Source organism: Solanum dulcamara, chromosome 12, assembly GCF_947179165.1.
Source record: "Solanum dulcamara chromosome 12, daSolDulc1.2, whole genome shotgun sequence".
NCBI lineage: Eukaryota > Viridiplantae > Streptophyta > Magnoliopsida > Solanales > Solanaceae > Solanum > Solanum dulcamara.
The window spans coordinates 10,089,481-10,111,020 of NC_077248.1; the positions used below are offsets into that span (position 1 = coordinate 10,089,481).

At 34.4% G+C, this 21,540-nt stretch overlaps 2 protein-coding genes and 1 pseudogene across 5 annotated transcripts; 1 reads left to right on the forward strand and 2 right to left on the reverse strand.

Annotated features, from left to right (window-relative positions):
• Positions 1–1,838: 1,838 nt before the first annotated feature.
• Positions 1,839–9,156, reverse strand: LOC129876490 (uncharacterized). 3 transcript variants are annotated; one of them, XM_055951941.1, is made up of 5 exons: positions 8,872–8,965; positions 6,187–6,417; positions 5,957–6,106; positions 4,135–4,318; positions 1,839–2,622 (listed from the first exon to the last, which is right to left on the reverse strand). In XM_055951941.1, the coding sequence occupies exons 3-5, from the start codon at positions 5,993–5,995 to the stop codon at positions 2,048–2,050; spliced, it is 798 nt and encodes a 265-aa protein (XP_055807916.1). In that variant the 5' UTR covers positions 5,996–6,106; positions 6,187–6,417; positions 8,872–8,965; the 3' UTR covers positions 1,839–2,047. The 3 variants fall into 3 exon arrangements, with proteins under 3 accessions (XP_055807916.1, XP_055807915.1, XP_055807917.1); XM_055951940.1 differs by lacking the exons at positions 5,957–6,106; positions 6,187–6,417 and adding an exon at positions 9,057–9,156; XM_055951942.1 differs by lacking the exons at positions 6,187–6,417; positions 8,872–8,965 and having other exon boundaries at positions 5,957–6,120.
• A 1,578-nt stretch (positions 9,157–10,734) lies between these two features.
• Positions 10,735–14,524, forward strand: LOC129876655 (phosphatidylinositol:ceramide inositolphosphotransferase 1-like; annotated as a pseudogene).
• Positions 14,525–15,296: 772 nt separating this feature from the next.
• Positions 15,297–18,296, reverse strand: LOC129877345 (uncharacterized). 2 transcript variants are annotated; one of them, XM_055952839.1, is made up of 3 exons: positions 17,630–18,296; positions 17,305–17,416; positions 16,085–16,169 (listed from the first exon to the last, which is right to left on the reverse strand). In XM_055952839.1, exons 1-3 carry the CDS (start codon positions 18,010–18,012, stop codon positions 16,161–16,163), a joined length of 504 nt encoding a protein of 167 aa, XP_055808814.1. In that variant the 5' UTR covers positions 18,013–18,296; the 3' UTR covers positions 16,085–16,160. The 2 variants fall into 2 exon arrangements, with proteins under 2 accessions (XP_055808813.1, XP_055808814.1); XM_055952838.1 differs by lacking the exon at positions 17,305–17,416 and having other exon boundaries at positions 15,297–16,169; positions 17,630–18,292.
• Positions 18,297–21,540: the final 3,244 nt, after the last annotated feature.

The window sequence follows — 21,540 nt, forward strand, 5'->3', positions numbered from 1 at the left end:
TGTTTTTAAAGTTAACAATGATATACTCCATTAAATTAGTGTATACAAATTAAATTGTATGAGAAAAACAAACAATTAAAAAAAAAAAAGACAAATGACACAGAGATAAAAATTGTGCACTGATTTGGTGATTAATCCCCGTGAAACTGTGCAAAGGAAAAGCTCAAGAAATGTGAAATATTCTCGAACTCTAGTCTAGCTATAAAAGAGGCAAAAAAAAAAAAAATTGTCACATGTACATTTCACCAAAATGAAGAGACTGTTTGGATCGATTTAAAAAAAAAAAGTGGGAGACCAATTAAAATTAGTTTTTTTTTGTAAATTTTAACTTATTTTAAATAATTTTTTGATTTGTCAAACACTTTCAAAAATTAAAAAACAACTTAAATGTTGGTCAACAGGCTCTCTGTCTTTCGACTGAAACTCCAACATTTTTACATATTAATTAGGAAAGGTAAGTGAAACAAAAAATAGTTGCAGTCTCCCCAAATTTCACATTGAAACAATAATAATAATAATAATAAAACACAAGAGTATAAAAATAAGAGGAGAAGAATACAAAAAAGATGATAGATTCTTCGCCTTAGGGAGTGCAAAGTAACTTAAATATCTATATTTATATGCTTATTAATTGTTTAAACTAATAAATAGTTACAAGCTATCAAAAAGAGGGGGTGCTGGCAAGCGAGGAACAAAGTGACCATCAGACATGTCCCATGTAAATGGCTACTACCTTCTAACCTGCCGGGAGATAAATCAACTCTGAGAATTGACACACGCATAGGCATCAGTGTTTCTTTTGTTTAACAACTGGGGGAAAACACCGGGCAAACCACCCCCTTTAAACAACAATCTTCTGATTACAGAAGTGGTTTAGGGTTTATCACAAATCGTGTGCAATTTCAGCTCCACACCCCCAATGGTAAACTTTGAACTTTTGCTTTAAAATTTAAAGGACTATGTTTCTTATTGAATATCCGATGTGGGAAATGTAACCGTCAGCGCTTCAAGGAGGCGACAGAGCATTTATTATACAGTAACTTTAGTCCATTAGAGTGGTTTTATGATTACATTCATGTAGAGAAGGCAATTTGATTAAACTTTTAGATTTGGTTTGTAGCTATAATAAGATTAAATTTATATCAAAATTATGAGATTATCTATTCTCAAGGATAGGATCGATCTATTTTTCTATTTTTTTGTTGGAGTCAGTTTGTAAGCAATTCAATTAGTTCCACATGGTACTTGCTACGTCCATCAATGTTCGGACAAATGAAGGATATGAGAATGCACATGATTTGTGTTGATGCGACGAAATTATCTATTTTGACTAGTCACAAGATTCTACTCTTAAAATAACTTGATTTTTAACTCTCATTCATACTTAATGTAGTCTCATGTTTCAAAAGAATAGGTCTACTCTATTTATTATTGAAAGATTTTCAAGAATAGATATATGTTACATTTTCAAGACGTCCATCAAGTGAAAAGTGTGAGAGATTGCATAAATCCAAACCTCATACACTGCTCAAATTCTGGGCAACACAACAGCATAATCAGTGAAATCTCACAAGTAGGGTTTGAAAAGGGTAGAGTATACACAAACCTCACCACCAACTTATGGAGGTAGAGAGGTTGTTTCAAAAAACTCTCGGCTCAAATGCAGTACATCCAAGTACAAAGAAGAAGAAAACAATGTAAAAATGTACAAGAACAACAAATAATTGTGATAATCGAAACAGACTAAACATTTGACGATGCTAGATATCAAAAGCAAAAATTACAATAATACGGTTAGTACAAAGCAAAGCAGCGCGGAACATATATGCAAGAAACCGTAACAACAAAAAGGTGCGATTACCAAAACATTCAGAGATACAACACAAAGATCATAATACATCCATTACCTCTTCTCATTAGCAAAGTATTATAATTCATTAATAATAGGTCACAACTATAGTAGAAGAAAAGCTACAAAACTTCTGCGCGCCTAACATATTCATCACTCAATATCCACAACTTCTACAAGAACTTTATAGTTCACATTTTACAAGTCGATATAGGATGCATGATGAATACACATACACCATTGCCCATCAACCTTCTCAAAAACATTGGTAGCAAATTGTTTTCCCCAGCTGCTGCCTTTAGTTTTGACCATCTCAATGCATGTAACATACCCGATATCACCTCTAACGTGAACTTGAACATCCCTGATCTCGATATCAAGTGGAAAATCATATTCTGCCCAGACAAACTCCCAGCTTCCCATTACGAGATCATAGCCTATTATGCCACTAACACCAGGGTGCACGACACAAACATTCTCACCTTGTGACCAGAGGGCTTGCATTGCAGCTAAGTTTCCATTTCTGAAAGAATTGTAAAAGCGAGCATTTGCTGCTAGTACACAGGCCTTACTGTCCTCTTGGAGTAGCCGGAGGCTATCCCTAATCTTTGCTGCTCGGGCATAGTTCTCCTCTTTAATAGCAGTCTTAAGATCCTGTGCCAAGCTTTCCTCATTTAGCAAGATGTTTTCACCACTCAAAGTTCCCTCGGAATCCTCACTCATGACCCGGCATGGTCTCAGTGAATGTGAATGGGGGCCCTGCCTAAAAGGCGCTGTTCTGAATAAATACATAATTAGATGATTTTACATCTTAGGATAGAGGAAATCTGAAGTATCTCAAATATCAAATGAAAAAAAAGGAAAAAAAATTGAACAGATGCAACATACTTAGCAGGTACGAGACATGCTGCACGTAACACAATTTTCAAGGCCTAAGACACCGGCCATTAAGAATGATAGAAATGGGCACTTGAGATAACTATAAAGAGGTAATAGTACAATAACAAGAAGCAAATGCTCAAATACTTACAATGCCAAAACAGAATGTTTACCTGACTTATTGCTTTTTCAATATAATAGGTCACTTGCTTACACGAGAAAGAGTTCCTAATGTCTAGATAGAGGTCGTAACCGCTAAATGCTACAGAGAAAACAGAAGCAAGTGGAAGCTATACTTTTTCTTCTCATAGTTGTCATCTCTCAACTGCATATGAAGCTTGAGAAAGGTCAAGAAATTACAGGATCTTGAATAAGTGCTCTGGATATTGATATAATACAAAAGATAAGTTCTTTTTCATAGAAACACCTTGAATTCTATATCAAAGTTTCCCAAGGTTAAATTGCAAAATTCCTCCACATTAATGTTGTGTTTATATTCATGGAAGAAATCTAAAGCGTCATTTGAGAAGAGATAAAACTTAACACTGATTTTATTTCTGGTGAACACGGTAAGTCACCAAATTCTGTAACTACTCTGCATTTGTAACTTCACACCGAGTGTTTCCCTCTCTCGTCTGTTATGTCACAAATTAGAAGTGCAGAAAAGGAGAACCAACATGTATTCTTACCATTACCACATGCCCACACCAAAACAAAGATAAATTAAAATGATTTATATCAGACATTCAAAATCAAAAGTTCTCACATAACCAATTCATTAAAGAATAGATAAATACAGTTTACCCAATAATCCTAATATGAGCTTCTAAAGCTAAAGAAAGCAGCAGAAAGTTACGTGAATTGGAACGCATGCAAGAAGGTAAGAATTTTTAAACAGCCTATATCAGCAGGCCAACAAATATCTATAAAGGGCTTATATACGATACTGCATACTCTTGGTTGTTTGGATCACATGCTAATTATAGAGGGTACATTATGCACGGATTACCTACTTTAACAGCATTTCTTTTCATTTTTAATACCTTCCTTCATCTTGGTGATACACTTTTTTTATTGTTCCATATTCTACATGCATAACACAGAAATTCCTACATAACATTCATGCAAGTATTACTTAATACCGCCAACCAAATGTCGCATAAGCTATACAGGAATTTTTTTCTTGTACAGCCACCCAAGCATTTTAGTTATTCGGAAATTATTTTTCCTAATCCTTCCAACCAAACATTGTATTATTTTATGTGAACTTTTATGTTTGGTTATTTTTCCTAATCCCTCCAACCAAATGACCCCTTAATGCATTCATCAATAAGCTGTAAACAACTTTCCTTTGAGAGATAAGTCATACTTTCTGAATATCTTCAAGCTAAGCAAGGATAACTTACTGAAAGTTTCACTTCTTGAATCAAAAGCACCATGTCCAGGAAAATGTCCAGACCCTATTTTAATTCTGCCAGTTGAAACTGCATTGGATTGCATTTGAAAAGGTGAAGGAAAGCGATTATCAGTCTGAACACCATTGATGTTGGAATGAGCTGAAGCTATGTATCCTCTGAACTCAATGTGTCCCTACAATGACAGTTGAAGACGGAATAAAATTTCATACCAAATTCCCATTGTAAATGATATAGATCCCGTGCTGGATATGATTGAGGTCATGCACACTTCATAATTTTTAACGCACCATCTTAGTGTTGGACTTTCTCCATTTATACGATATCAAATTCAGCAAACACTCTGGTTCATAAGTAAAAATAGTAATGGAAGATGATTTAGACTGATGACAATTGCACAATTGTAGACATTCCTCCATTTTTGGGAATTTCAACTACAATTCCTTGTATTATTGTAACAAGGTAACTGCTAAACTTTCTCCCTTTACCCAGACCAAATTGTCGTGTTCACTAACTCTAGTGCAGCGGTCCAGTTAACACATTTGGCGGTTAAACTGATTGCAATTTACTATTAGCTGATGAATTGAGAGGCTTAAGAGCTCATAATCAGCAGAATGGCAAAATAAAAGCTTAGGATTTAAGCGTATTAAAAAATCCATGAGTAGAAAGAAAGACAGCAAAAACAGCAACAGTGGCAGCAGCAGATGAGCAACAGGAAGTGAAACATCATCATTACCATGCAGAAGTAGATGAAATCATGAACCACGAATCTCGGACCCAAAGATATTTAGTAACAAAACTTTAGATTACAGAAACCAAAGGACAAACGAAAACTACAAGAACACTTCCGCTGGACCAAAAGATTATATAGCTCTATTGTGGGACCTTAACCTTCACTTCTAGAAAATCATTACCTTATCGAAAAATGAAACAATATTTACTTTAGGATCTTTTTTTATAACCAAAAAGTTTTCAAAAGTGAGTGATGCGTTCTTCAAACTCAGTAGATAATGGGCCCGCTCTTCTATCCTTCTCTACTAAATACCAGGTTTTATCAGCGGCGGGATTCTAACCTGTGATTTGCGTCTAATCCACAGATCGTGCGTAGTGCTCCTACCACTAGACCAAAGCCCCCGGGGCAAATTCACTATAGGACCTATAGTCTTCCTTTGGCAACTAGCAACTTTGCACCACATTCATACCTTCACCAACACTACCTAAATCATGCCAACCTTGTTTCACATTAATTCATTAATTTTCGGAAGATTACACAGCAACAACATCCATCTACCCAGGGAAAGGGAGCAGTAATATGAGAGAACTGAGGACTAATTTGAAAGTATGTCATTTGTTGTTTGGATGAAAGCAGTGTTAACCAATCAAATATTCAACTGGCAAAAAAAGTGTTAGAAAAATAATAATCCCACGTAGGAATAATATCCATGTTAAATAGCAATAATAAGAGAGTAGCTCCGGATATATATTACCATGAGGAGGGGATGCTATGTAGTCAATTTTTCTACCATAGCAAGTCTCCATGAGGTTCTGTATACTGGTCCTTATACCATGAATAATAGACCTCTGATTTTGAAGCAATGGACCCCTGAATTTGATTTTGGAAAAGAGTTCTTGACAGACATTCCTTTGTGGATTAAATTTCGCAAACTCCCTATGAGCTGTTGGGGATGTGATTCACTGAGTCGAATTGCCAGTGCTATAGGGGTACCCAAATATGCAGATGAATGTACTACGAAACAAACTCGAACCTCTTATGCGCGAATGCTTATAGAGGTTAATATTACTAAGCCATTACCTGATGTAGTGCAAGTGATGGATCCCTCTGGGAGAACATTTCAACAGAAGGTAGAATTTGAATGGAAGCCAACCTATTGTGGAAAATGCATGAAGATAGGGCACAACTGTGAAGTTCTGAAGCAGAATTCACAACCTGCTAAGCAAGTTCCTATGAGAAAACCAAAGTTAGTTCCCACTTGGTTGGCCAAACCTACTAATAAAGGTCCAATTGATGACCTAAAAACTTGCCAAGAAGAAGTGATTCAAATCATCAAGAGGGGCAGGTTCCAGAAGTGCAAGCTGATGTGGAAAAGCAGCTGCATAAAGGGAAGCAAACTCAATTGCCAGATTTGTCTCCTGAGAATAATGAGCAGATACATCACTCCAAAGGCAGACATCAATTGAATAATGCTGTGTTGGCAACCTTCCTACCCCCTAGCTCAGGAGGGGGCTTCTCTGTAGACTAATGAGTTGGCTGACCTGGAATGTGTAAGAGGTCTAAATAAGCGCTATAAGCATAGAGAATTAACTACTTATTTTCTTAATCACAAAATAAAGTTGGCTGGATTAGTTGAAACAAGAGTCAAGGAGCACAAGGCACAATTGATAGTGAATAAGATTACACAAGGGTAGAAGGCAGAGTTTAATTACTCCAAAGCTGAAAATGGTAGAGTGTGGATAATTTGGGACAGCAATACTTATGAGGTCTCTAAACTAGATGAGGAAGCACAATATATACATTGTAATGTGGTCAATAGACAAATGAGATTGGATTGTGAAATGACTGTAATCTATGGTTACAACACTGTAGAACAAAGGAAATTGTTATGGGATCAGCTGAGAAGAATAAGCCACAATTGTACTAAGCCTTGGGTCTTATGGAGAGATTTCAATGCTTAACTGACTACTCAAGATAGACATGCTGGAACTCAAGTAACAAGCATGGAGATCAGAAATTTTGCTAGTTGTGTTCAGGACCTTATGCTCAATGAAGTACCATGGAGAGGTGAATATTATACCTGGTCAAATAAACAAGGAGGAGGAGATAGGGTATGTAGCAGGATGGATAGAGTGCTAGGTAATACTGATTGGCTGATGAGATATGGTCATGTTGTAACTGATTACAAGTTACCGTACTTCTCAGATCATTCACCTATGCATCTTACAATTGAAACAGATAGCAGCAGATTTAAAACCTCCTTCAAATTCTTTAATATATGGGCTAATCATAAGGAGTTTTTACCAATAGTAGAGGAGTGTTGGAAGCATAGACAACACCATGATGGAATGAAAGAAATATGGTTGAAACTGAAAAATCTCAAATCAGCTTTTAAGAAGTTAAATGCAGTGGAGTTTAAAGGGGTTACTACCAGAATAGCACAAGCTAGAGTTGATTTGAATGTTCAGGAAAGAGAAATACTACAGCAGTTAGAAAAGTGGATACTTATTGAAGAAAGCATTATCCAACAAAAATCTAGAGTTAACTGGATCAAATTGGTAGCCAAACTTCATGGAAATTGGTAGCCACATTTGTGGAAATTAGCAGCCAAACTTTGTGGAAACTAGTAACCAAACTTTGCGGAATTTGACAGCCATACTTTGTGGAAATTGGCTATCACATTTGTGTCATTAGTGATGCAAGCAAGAGGTTCAATAACTCTATAAATAGAGTAGCAATTGAACATTTAAGAATACACCAAAATCAGAGAGAGAAATAGAGAGTAATCAACAGACTATTTTCTATAGTCTGTAAGAAATTATTGTTGAATAATATTGTAGTAAGTTGTGTGAAATAAAAGAATGTTGTTTATTTAGAAAGTGTGGTAGTCTCTTGACACCATCAAGTTGTAATCAGTGGTATTAATTACTTTGCTTGGGTAGATGTTCTATACGAGACAGGATATATAGTCCTATCAATTAATTTTTAGTCGAGGATACAAAGGGCAGGAGAGAGGGTTGCTTGCCCAAAGGGGAAGTCAGAGGGGCTTTAAAATCAAACACCCTTGACATGTATTCTCCGCCGGAGTTCAAACCTCAATCTTTTGATCCGGAGATTTTACTTATTTTCCAGACTTTCTATGTATTAAACTTAGAAAGAGCTAAGGACTTCTCTCTAAGCATAGAAATCCAGCACAATGGAGACAATGTAGCGCTAGACCAGGTTTACCAGCGGACAATTGAAAAAAGATACGGTTGATAGGTAAAGGAGGCAGCACTCCCTCTGCCCTCCTTGTTCAAGTAGTTCAAGAGTGAAAGGGTGTAGTGAAAGAAGCAACATCCGTTTAAAAAAAAAGCTCTTTCTCATTTTCATTTCATAATAATAAGGTAAGCAATCTCGCCATGCGTCAAAAATTGGATGGCAGGCACAATTCTTACTAGCTCTCCACACAACTTTGTTTTTATCCCGTTCAAATATTTGGGCATTGATCCCACAAAAAGAACCTATAATCAATCAAAACTCAAAAGGTCTTTGGGAAACTAACACTTACTAAGAATATTGAAAGTGCATACCTCTTGGAAAGTTTATTTCATAGAATAGAGAAATACTATTTCCATATGAGAGATAAAGAGGAAAGTAAGATCCCTCAAAAGAAACATCCCCATCATAATTCAACATCATCGGAATGAAAAAAAAAAAAGGAAGCCTAAACAATCATTAAAACTAATGTGCAACAAATGCAGTTTTTTGCTGGTTACAATAAACGAAGTACACATATTCTTTGCATTAGATCATCACATAAAGTATTCCTGAACAATATAGAGAGTAAAGGAACTTAAAACTATAAAATTGCTCATCTTGTCAAAATAACATCCCAACATTTTTCCTTAAAAGAACAGCAAAACCCTTATAAACAACCCCAACAACTCAAAAATCTAAATTATTGCAACATTAAGGAACAAGAAGACATTTCCAAAAAGAAAAAAAAAACTCACGATATTTCCGAAGTGGGTTCGACTGATTCGAGGTCCAAAAGACAATGTTTGGAAATTCGAAGCCACCTCCATTCAAGTCATAAACTGCTCAACTCTGTATATGGGCCAATAGAGGCAATGAATCATCAGTTACCATAGCCATATCAAAATTACAAAGAAGAATTTAGGAAAGAGATTAAAATTACCTGTCAAATTTTTGGCCGAAGAAGACAGAGAGCTCTATCTTTTTACGGTGTCCTATGATAAGGAAGTGATTTGACTTTATATGTCCAGGTAGGGGGGAAATAGTAGTTGGGCTTACAAGAAAACTTCAACTTTAGTTTACTATGCACTCTTCAAGTGGGCTGATAATTGAACATAAGAAATCGGGTCAATGCCCATAATTTTTTGGGAAAATTATGCGAATAGTTAAACATATACTAGTTAATTAGCTAATATAGTTATAGTTTGAATTAATTACGGCTCGTAGCAAACATCTAACTGTAATTACAGTTTGAGTTTTGTATAATTCGCGCGATTATACAAACGATGTGCGCGATTGTACAAATGATGTGAATTGTATACAGAAATATACAAACACTGCGAATTGTATAACGAATTATACAAACGTTATACAAAAACTGCGAATTGTATAGCGAATTATACAAACATTGCTATAGCTATAGTTACGAAATGTAATTACCCAAACTATAATTATGGAGTATAATTAATGTATTTCTGAGTGGTTCTATGTGAAAATTCCTCTAATTTTTTAGCAAGTACTTTAATTTTTGTCCTTCAAAATTGCATGTTTTTAATTTTTACTCTTCAAAGCTTTAAATACAAAAAATAGCCGAAAATGCCTTTAATAGTAAAAAAAAAATATTACAAGGTATAAGTTCAAGAACATAAGTTATACTCCAATATAAGTACAGTGACACAAGTTATGACTGAAGGCAAAAAAAAAAGTAAGCTCAAAACACAGGTTATGCAACTGGACAAAAGTTCAATCATGATACAACAGCATAAGTTGATAAAAAAAAGAACTTGCCTGATTAAAAAAAAGAACTTGCCTGTAAATCAGATATTACAAAATTTATGCCCCAAGATAAATTTTGTAATCTGATTAATATATTAGCCAATTTGTTGAAAAGTAACTTGTAGTAAGTTAGTGTGTTTGAGAGCTAGTGAAATTAGCTTCTTACACTTTGTTTGGATGGTTGTTATATATTGTTTCAAAATGTATCATATTATATTATATTGTATCGTATCGTATCATATCGTACTGTATTATTTTATTGAATATAGTGTTTGGATAGATTGCATCATTTTTCGTCGTTACATAATATAACACCTCCATGATTTGAATGATAAACTTCCAAGAAAAGTAGGGTACGGGGTAGAGCTACTCGAAAAAGGTAGGATAGAAGATGAAATATAATTATTAAATAATAAATAAAGACAAAAAAAGATTAAAAAAATTAAGGTAATGATGCGATCACACCAAATCGGTCATTACGTAAAATGTCTCTTTTCATCGTTACCAAATCGATCGTTCTTTTTTTTGTTGCCTAATAATGAATTTAAACGATAAAATACAATATACTTTAAATAACAATCAAAATAAATATTACATTAGACTAACATTACAATACAATATAACGGGCAATAACCATCCAAACAAGGGGTTAGCCTTTTCGTGAAGAGGTCCAAAAGAAAAGCACATAAATTGATTGAAATATTAACGGAAAAGTTGTTAGTTGAAGGATTAAATTAGTTAGAGGTAAAATGTGGTCGATGTAATAATATAAGGATCAAAATGAGAATATATGAATAACTCAAGGGCTAAAACTACCATTTTTCTCTTTTAAAAGTTCCCCCCATTTCAACTGCCGCTCCGTGTCCAACTCGCGTTTTAGCAGACTAATCAAAGGAGATTAGATTCTCCATATAAAACACACTGAAAACTCCACTTTCAATCTGCCATAAAATACTCACTCTAATTAAGTTTAGCAATCAGATTCAACTTTAATTAGGTTTGTTCAAATTCAATTTTACAACAACAGCATACCCCGTGTAATCCTACGAGTGGGGTTCAAATTCAATTTTGTGACAAGAAATTAGCGGGTCACACTCGAGTACCACGATGTCGTTTTACATTGATGGTGAGGCTTCAAAGGTTCCTTTTTTACTCCATTTCTTCAAGTTTACAACTCCTTTTTTTTTTTTTTAACTTTCTTGTTATTATTGCTTCATAGTAATTTTTTGTGATTCTTTTTTGTGTTGTTGTTAGCTATGGAAGAGGATTTGTACGGAGATTGCAATAGAAATTAATCTTCTTTCGGAGAACTGGAAGTATATTCTTGGAGGTTTGATATTTCAGGTTCATATTGATCATCAACCTCTATTTTCTTTGTTGCTTGGTTAGTAAGGCATTATTTCCCAATTTTTCTTGTATATGAATATAGATGATTCGTGTAACTAATTTGAGATAGAGGCATTTTAGTATAGTAGTCTTTGTTGTATGTAAGGTATGTGGCACATAAAAGAATTACTCTCTCCGTTTCAATTCATGTGACAAAGTTTGACTCTGCCCGGAGTTTAAGTGAAAAAAGCAAGACTTTTGAAACTTGTGGTGGTTAAACATAAATATGATTCTAAATATAGAAATAAATTATTCTTTTTTTAACGAAAAAATGAAGGAATATCACATAAATTGGAACAGAGGGACTATTTTGTTTAGTGGGAGGGTGGGTTGGTTTTAGTTGAAGATACTAGGAGTCGTTGATCATAGATTGTGACTTGATTATCTATTCAACCAGATGTGTAAATTAATAATCTTCTTTTACTTATCTACAAAATTATGGCTCATCTTCTTTAAAGACCTATATAAGTTTAGGTTTAAACTTAATAATCTTAAAAAAGAAATTGAATCTTGGTTCAGTCTCTTCACTCTGAATATTTGCCTAGTCGATAGTTTCTTTCTTCAATACTTTCTGTTTTCTTTATTGTGTCTAGGGGCAGGGAGGAGAAGGGGGAAGAGGTAAGAAGCGGAAGTTTGAGCAATCAAATTCTGCATTTTCTTTCACCTCTTATTGAATGATGCAATTTCTTATTATTTTATTTTTTTTGCATAACTAGCTGCTGTTGAAAGTGATTCAGGCTACTATTTGTCATTGTCATATTTGATAAATCATTTCCCTTTTAGTTGTTCCGTAATTGTTTTTCTTCATGACCTTAGTTCTTATTAAATCTACCAAGTTGTAAAATATATCACCTTTTGTCAGTACATACATGGACTTGCTGCTCGAGGGGTTCACTACATACATCGGCCTGGACCTACTCTTCAGGATGTCGGCTTCTTTCTTCTTCTGGTTGGTTTTATTGATTGTTGGTTCTCTTTATCTCCACTCCCTCGGGATATGCTCACTCATTTTCTTCCTTTTACTTTTTTTGTTTTTAAAATGAGAACTCCAGCAGCTTGGGCAAGACAAAGGTTACATAAGTGAAACTGTATTCACCACACTCTCTCTGTCTTTTGTCTTGGTGAGTTGATTTTGGTAATTTTCAGTCACCAACTAATGCTGAATCTAACTATGGAATATTTCCATAACTTCCAACTGATTTTGGAGATTTTAGTCAGTTGGAATTTTCAGTTTATTTGTCATTTAGGTTTTGATATTGTATCTAATTGTTCTAACACTTACTCATGTTTTTACACAGTGGCTTACTCATGTTTTTACACAGTAGACATTCCATCCTTTCTTTTTCAAGATCAAAAAGATCTATGCAGTTCTGATATGGTGCAGGGTCTTGGCTTTCTTAGCTGTAAGTGACCAGTTCTCTTGAGCGTCATTCTTGTGTTGTTTCATATGTGAAAGTCTCAATGAGTTTCAACTTATCGAAGAAAAAAAGAAGAAAAGTCTCATGGAATCTCATAATTTATATATTCAGTTTAAATGTTGGTCAAGAATCAAGATAACTTTTAATTCTCATCATGAATGCGTCACTATTTTTCCATAGGGTTACCCACAAATTAGAGAACATTTAGAGAGAAGTCATAGTATCCAATATGATCTGCTAAGTCGTTGACTGATTGTTCACTACAGGCTTGTCAGTTCCTTCGGATCATAACATTCTACTCTACACAGCTTCCTGGTCCAAATTATCACTGTCGTGAGGTAAAGACCTGTCTCATTTGGTTGATAATTGATGTGCCAGTTTGCACTTTCTGTTGTCTATGAGCTGCATGTTATGTTAACTGTCTATCTTATGATATTGCAGGGTTCAAACCTTGCCACGTTGCCTCCTCCGAATAGTGTTTTAGAAGTTCTGTTGATTAATTGTGAGATATATTTTGCCTTCCCTCACTGTATTTTGTCAATTGTTCTCATTACAATGTACTTATGTTATGTTTATGAATGTGCAGTTCCTAGGGGCATGCTTTACGGTTGTGGTGATCTGATATTTTCATCTCATATGATATTCTCTCTCGTCTTTGTGCGGACATATCATAAATACGGGACACGAAGGTGGTATATTAGCGGTTGTATACTCTATAATATTCTCGTTTGGTAGTACAGTCTGATAATCAGATTAGAGTTCTGTTTCCCAGTGAATGCAGACACACTATATTATCTCTCATTTACAGTCTTATTTTCTTAGGTTTTCTGAGATGCAGTTGTTGTTGTTTGGTTTTCTGTAATTTAAAATCGATGCCCTAAAAACAAAGAAGGCTTGAATTAAGTGTTTTACCACAGCCAGAAGTTGTTGGTGATTGCTCAATTTGATTCTACAGATTTATAAAATTGTTTGCTTGGTTAGCTGTTATTTCAGAGCTTCTTGATTGTTGCATCCCGCAAACATTACACTGTGGACGTTGTTGTGGCTTGGTGAGTGGAACCCTCACCTTGAAAATCTGTGTTGGAACGTTTGTTTGCAAATAATATTATCTGACTTGATTGAGCCCTATTACTTTGTAACAGGTACACTGTTAATCTAGTAGTGTTCGTTGACAAACAGTTGCCAGGTTTAGCATCCTAATCCTCACATTGAGTGAATTTCATTTTGGCTACTTCCTCCACCTGCCCCTTTCTTGTTTTTTGCTTAGAAGGGAAGGATAAACAATTTTCTGAAGCACTGTACTTTCTTCCAGAACTGCCTGACCGCACTAGTGTAGTGTTGGCTCTACCACTGAGCAAAGATAGCAAGACTAAGGAAGAGAATCACAAACTTCTGAATGGAAATTCTGGAGATCCTGCAGAATGGAAGTAGAGAAGCGTTCTGGATTTTGTATAGGTGTGCATAACCCAAATTAGTGAAAAGATCATTGAGCATGGGAGCACAGTGCATGTTGAAGCAGTGATGAATGGTGTATCTACGATACATGGACTGCAACTAACCGAATATGGTAAAAGGCACTTCTGTGCAATATCATCACAAGGTTGGTTTGACAAATGATTCCTGATGTTTCTCCAAGTTCAATGCTGTTGATGTATCCATGTTCCCTTTGGTAAAAATTATCAAATGTATAATGGATTCCATCTTTAGTCAATAAATTATCTTTTTAGTTTGTACTCTCAAAGTTCTTGTGTTGCATCCCTCCTTCTGTCGAGGGTCTATCAAAAGCAACCTCTCTACCTCTACAAGACAAGGGTAAGGCTTCATACTCACTACCATCCTCAGAATTCACTTGTGGGAGTACACTCAATATGTTGAAGTTGTATTTTTGGCTTCTAATTTTTTCAGAATTTGAGTCTAGCCATCGATTAGTTGGAGTGACAACACTAAGAAATGTTTTGAATTTCTGTAGAGGCAACACTAGTGAATCCTTCCCATATGTCAAGTCTTAGATCCAAGCGTTGGTGGATAAAGTTATTGTTACTTGTGTTGGTAGAAGGTAGTAGGTGTTAGGTAAGTCACATATGCTAATCGGAATGCTACTGTCAAATTAGAAAAAGGGATGAAAATGAAGTGCTCTCTCTGACTAGAAATTTAGCACAGATGACTAATGACTAGCAAAAGTGACTGGGATAGATATCTGCTTAATCTTACAGTTGATGCAACATGGGATGTAAAGAGCATGTAATGTTCCTCCATGCAACAGTGGCATGGGTCAGTAGATACAATTGAATGCCTTGTCCCATATTTAAATCTATGGATGGCCAATTACCTCTTTGCTAGAAGGTTTACTTAAAAAGATGGAGACTGCACCAAACAGCACATGAAACTTCTTGCTCTTCTAGCAGTGAGTGTTTGGTTGTTGCAATGCTCTATTTCTATGGACACGATAGCCCATATCTGCCTTGTTTTGTTCATTCCATGTGAAACTACATTTTGGGATCATTTGTTTCGCATACTAGTTATGTTGGGATTATAATGTAGATATTTTTAGCGCAATAATGTGATTGGTATGCAGAAATTGACAATGTAGGGATTGTTATGTTTAACCTTCAAAATTAGCTAAAACACCATGTCACATTTCCACCATTAAGTAAACACTTACGAGTGAGTCTGTTACATTGGAGGAGCGGTAGATCAGAGGAAAAAAATGTCCAAATCCTTTGAGCAACTTCATTGTATAAGAAGACATGCTCCATATATTTATCCTTTGGTTGCATACAACAAACGCTTTTTGACAATTACAACTCCAAATCCAAATATCATATCATGCAATGGGATTACTAACTTAAAGGTAAAACATTTACACGAAATCCTCGAAAATGAAGACTTATCTTTGAAGTGTTGGACGCTTCTCCAGGTTTTCTTGGTGGAGGAGATGTCTCAACTTCTATCGACAATCCCATTTATGACAAGTCTCGATGTTTTCTTGGTGGAGGAGATGTCTCAACCTCTATCGACAATCCCATTTATGACAAGTCTCGAGGTTTTCTTGGTGGAGGAGATGTCTCAACCTCTATCGACAATCTCATTTATGGCAAGTCTCGAGGTTTTCCCTGCTTGCCTTGTAGGTAAGTAGGTGCACTGCAAAGCTAGTCGGAAAAGAATGTGCAAATATTTCTTTTTAACATCTCAGACCTTCACAGGGCCTTTACACATGGTACATGAACCTTTTACTATACTATGAGGGGATGTTAAAGTGGAAGAGCCAAGAAATGACAAAGGCAAACACCATACAAGCTAAAAGGAAATTCAAGAATCGATGACCGTTCAAACAAGTCCGCCTCTCTGAAGAGGAAGATACTTGTACAGGGGCTGCATTTGTAGCCAAATCATTTATTTCATTAGTTTGCTGTGCTGATTCAATGTCAATTGGCCCAACAACATTGCGTGCGACTGCATTGCATATTTCACAAGTCCTGGAAAAATAACTTCAAATGGTTATATGGCTAAAAAGAACCAAAGATGATTACAGCAAACAACCAGTGCAAAAAGGATTTCCAGCATTGACTCAAAACCATCAACTTATTCGAAACATTTAGTTTTTCTGTGTTGTAACAGAGACACAAGTGATATCCGACCCCTCCACCCTCCACCCTCCCCATGGACACTCATACAAACACACACGATACAAACTTTTTACAGAAGTTCATTATTTTCTTGAGAGCTAAGTGATTGTATATGAATCTACATTGTCCATGAAAGTTATGGAAGCAAAACTAAAACTGTTACCATTTACCAATACAATAGATATCCAAAACAGTGTATGCCGTTCCTTGTCCAAATTTACATGACACATTTATAGTTATTCAGTCTGGGAGATCTTTTGGTTTTTGGATTTAAATTATGATTCCATATTTCCATTTAATCCTTGTACTTAAACTCTAGTATCTATCAAAGTGAAGAGTAATGAATTTGAGGAAACGAAGCCAGTATCAAATAAGCCTAAGAGATGCATCTTACACAATTGCTAGTAATCCTTTGGGTCCATTTATGGTCATTAATCCTCCAAGACTTGGGGAATAGGTAGCATGTCAGGACACAAAACTATAATCCTACAATAAACACTTTCTTCCTCAAGGACAATCTCCCCTTTGATAAAGAAATGTATATGTCAAATTTCAGTTGGAAACTAGAAAACTAAACAGCAAAAGCTTATAAAAGGCTATAGTAGAAGCATCAGTACTTACAAATCTGAATTATACCTGTCCTTGCTTTAGTCTTTTGCTTTTCATTTTATTCCATCCAGCTTCTTTCATTAACTTTTGTCTCTTTTTCTATTAAATATATCGTGAGATCTCTTTCTCAACAAGAACAGACATAACAGAAGAAAAAAAACATTATTCTTACAGAACATTCACTGATATCAAAAGCACACACTTCCAACATTACAGATCATTTACTGACATCAAAAGCACACACTTCCAACACAAGAATCATCAAACCATATCATTGCAAAGATTAAATTGAAAGATTCTTGGACATAACATAAGCCACAAAAAAGAGCATCATCACATCTAACATGCAGAGCAATAATCTTAAAAGGCAACCAACAAGGGTAAGGACTGCAGTGGAGTGGTAAGTTCCTTCATCCGAGGTCTCGAGTTCCAATTCCTCGACATACGGAGTCGCGCTAGGGAGCACTCTAGCCCCAGTGTGGTACTTTCTGATGCAAATCCAGATTTAGTCCAGTTTCAATAGAGTATCGAACACCAGATGGGAAATAAAAAAAAGATTTATCTTAAAAGGCCACATTGATCATATAGGAATCATAAGTTCAAAATTCACCAACCAACTACGAGTCGTGTCCAAGGAGGGTACCAACCATAAGAAAGAAAATCCAAATGAAAAAGAAAAATTGAAGTTTTGGTTTACTTACTTATTTCCCTTGATTTTGAACCATGTTTCAGCACAATGCTTATGTGCAGCAGCCAAATCATCTTTACATGAACATCCCAATTCAATAGCAACCCCATACTCATTTCCACAACTCACCAAACTCAAATGGCAAATCCTACAATCTCTTTCAGTTTCCCCCAAATGCCCCTTACTTTCATCATCTCCGATCTCTATACTAACTGAATCAGCAGACTCACTTCCATGTGGATATCTATAATCATCTTGATTAGACCCATCAGCAGTGGAACAAAACTGAGAATAACAAGAACCCTTGTCGGCATCTGAAAAACTGACACTTACGGAGCTCCGACGACTGTGACCGGAGCATTCCAAATCCACTTGGGGTACCTCTAATCTTGCCATTTCAATGACCCAGAAACAGAAAATTCAAGAAAAAGCATTAATCCCCTTGAAAAAGCTGAAGACTTTAGTACTCTTGAAACTTCAAAGATTCGTTTTTATGATATAATGCATGAGTTGAAGCTTCTGCATCTATAAATATGAAGAATTTAACGACGTGGGTGATGAATTTGGTGATATATTAACTCAAACATCTTAAATTTATTAGAACCAAAAACAAAAAAAATAAATAAAGAGAACAAGAGAGAGAGTTAAAAATAGTGAAAAGAGGGAGGGAAAAGAACAATAACGTAAAAAGGAAATGGCTCATGGTTCTGTTCTAATAGCTGTGAGACAGGGGGCCTACCCCCAAGAGGTCACAGAGAGGATAGTGAGATGTGATGTGATGTGATTACACAGTAGTAGCAGGAGTTGGTGGAGTTTTAAAATACGTGCATTTTAAGTTATGTGATTAAAAGATATTTTCATAACACGTGATAGCAAGTTCGTTATCATTTTTATAGCATTATGAGTTACTGTCTTTTTATTTCTATTTATTTGTTATATTTTAATTTAACATAAAAAATATTGAATTTCATTATCTACTGCTCTTTTTACATAAGTTGGTAAAGGAATGGGTGATCGACTATGGGGGCTAATTCAAACATAATCGAACCCATAATATAAAACTTACGAATTCTAAATTTTAATTTTTTTTAAGTTATTAAATTTTAAATTAATAATCTATACATGTTTATTAAATTTTTTAAGACATTATAGACTAAAGCTAATGAGTGTTGTCTAATCCCATAAGATATACCCTAGATCTGGTTCTGAAGAAGATATCGATGATCTTGTGTGTTTTTTTAAAGTCCCATAACAGTTGAGGTTTTTCAAAAATGACGAATCTGAAACTGGTGACAATTAGTCAATATTCTAAAACTGACGACTAACTCTTACCAAAATATGACTTTTAAGTACATTCACATTCTTACTGAAATGTGAGTTAAGCCTGTGTGTGAGATTTTTTTTAATTATTACCACTAAATAGACTATTTAATGATCTTTTATTAATAATAAAATAAAATTCTCAATGTGAGCAAGTACAAGCAAAAAAATAAGTTTTATCTTATCTCTGGTGGACGTAGGTCGATTGATCAAATCACATTAAATGTTTGTGGCTTTTGATATATTTCTCGTTTCTCTTCTTACTCATGATCTATCAAAGTTTGTTTTGCTAGCTTTGACACCTAATTATTTTCTATCCTAACACGCCATGAAAATATTTTATTCTTTAGATAATGTAGATTGTAGGTAGTCTCCCACACAATCGGTGCGGAATTCAATTCCTCAATTCTTTCTTCCTTCTTTTTTCCCTATTCTCTATATAAATAATGAAATAACTGTTTTAAAAAAATTAGTGCACCTAAAGCAAGAAATGTATTCTTCTTGAATAAGCTTATCATGTTTAATTTAAAATGTTCAACATATTTTAAGATAATATTTATAGATCAAAATAGTATGTTGCCTTCCCATTTGAGTAAGGAATAAATATCATACCCTGTTAACAGTTGGTCTTGTGACTATTCTTGTTTCGGCTTGGATTCATGGATTGAATAAGGTTTAGCTAGTGAAGAAAAAGAACTTTATTAGGGGTGATTTTTTAATTATTTTTTTTAATAACAATAGTGTCAGAAAATCTATTAAAAACAACTTCTTAATTTTTTAAGATGGATAAGGTTTGTAGACACTTCATCTTTCTAAAATCACAAAGTGGGAATGCACTGAGTATGCCATCGTTGTTGTTTTTGTTGTGTCTAGGCTAATTCTCACGCACCTCAACTAATTTCATGAGATATTGTCATCTTCTACCGACAATAAGTATCAAATAATTTTGTCCACCAAAATTTGGATTGATGGAAAGAAATCACTTTGTATTATTGTCTCTTATAAGATTTGAACCTAAGATTTCATGATTCTAAACTCAATTTGTTGACCAACGGGTTACACCCTTGGGTCCGTGAAGGTATGACCTAGTGGTCAGAATTTTTTTCATGTTTGATTGATCAAAATGTCTTGAAAATACATTCTTTTCAAGACAAGTTTCTTAAAAATTAGAAAAATGACTTTCATAATAGAAGTATGAAAAATAAATTCCATAAATAATATTCCAAGTTCATTATTTCTTTCTCACCACCAAACAACAACAACTCCCACCCCTTGATCATGCCAGTCCAGCCATCTCGAAACCTCACGCCCCTCCCTTATCCCACACCATAATACTTTGCTAGATTATATATATATTTTATCAAGGTAATATTTTTTTAATTACATAACAAACACCATAAAATAAGTTAACAATTAATTATACTTTTATTAAAAGAATGCGAAAAATATTATTCTTCGTACCAACACACCCTAGATATTTTTAGGAGTGTGCATCGGTCAGTTCGGTTTGATTGTATGTATTATCGATTCGTTTTATCAGTTTTCAGTTTTGAAATATGCTAAACCAATAACAAACCAATAAGATTTTTTTAATCAGTTTTTGGTTTATCAGTTTTGGTCATTAATTAACGGTTCCATTTTCTGTTTAACCAATACGAAAATGCTCATAAAATAATTATATGACTTCTTCAATAATTTGGCACGACAAGACAATAATATAACTTTACGGAATGCTCATAAAATAGAAATAATAGTGACTAACATGAAAAGAACTCTGCAAGTGCAACGTAAATAAAAGAACTAGGACAATAATATGAATTGAAGGCTAAAGGGCAAATGTAGTAACCAATAACGTATTACTATTAATATTTAATATTTATTTAGGGGTAAAGTAGTAAATTATTATTGTCTTAATGGGTTATCGGTTTAATCAATAACCCAATATTAAAAATCAATATCGAACCAATAACCTGATAATTTTTTTTATGAAATCATTAAAAATCCATTAACTCAATAATCCAATAACAATAACTTAATAAATATTTTTTAAAATTTAATTTATTGATTAGTTCAATTTTTGCATATCCCTAGATATTTCTCAGTTCAACCCTCTTGGACTGTGTATAAAGTGTGTAGCATAAATCTGTAAATAATTTAATACTTCCAAAAAAAAAATGTTTAGCAGTCACGAGGAATACCCTTTAGTCAAATTGCAACTTAATTGATTCAGACCTTAGAAAAGACTTGTGACTTCATTTTTGGTGCTTGAAAAAACAGAAAATAAAAAAAATTATAATATGATTAATGATGGATTATATGGTTTTCCATTTTTGTGATCATGATGAATATAATTACACACGAAATGGTTGGTGTAATCAGATTAAATTCAACCACGTATTAATGCCCTTTTTTTCTTGTTATTTTTCTTTTTTTCCTTTTTAACTCTATTATTGGAGTTGGTGGTGAGTGATGACAATCATAATTAATTTGCAACCATCGACCACTTTATGTTTTATTCTTTAATTATAATATTTTTTGAAACCAAGCAAGATATTTTTTTGTTTCTTAATAATTGTATAGAAAGAATATTCCCAAGTTTTTACC

What these genes read in the sequence shown, in the direction of transcription:
- LOC129876490 (XM_055951940.1), bottom strand. Translation starts at nt 8,943, where the DNA reads ATGGAGGTGGCTTCGAATTTCCAAACATTGTCTTTTGGACCTCGAATC. An exon ending in GAACCCACTTCGGAAATATC is followed by an intron (nt 4,319 to 8,871) that starts GTGAGTTTTTTT and finishes CTGTCATTGTAG; the next exon opens with GGACACATTGAGTTCAGAGG. An exon ending in TTCAAGAAGTGAAACTTTCA is followed by an intron (nt 2,623 to 4,134) that starts GTAAGTTATCCT and finishes TATTCAGAACAG; the next exon opens with CGCCTTTTAGGCAGGGCCCC.
- LOC129877345 (XM_055952838.1), bottom strand. Translation starts at nt 18,012, where the DNA reads ATGGCAAGATTAGAGGTACCCCAAGTGGATTTGGAATGCTCCGGTCAC. An exon ending in TTCAAAATCAAGGGAAATAA is followed by an intron (nt 16,170 to 17,629) that starts GTAAGTAAACCA and finishes TTATTTTTCCAG; the next exon opens with GACTTGTGAAATATGCAATG.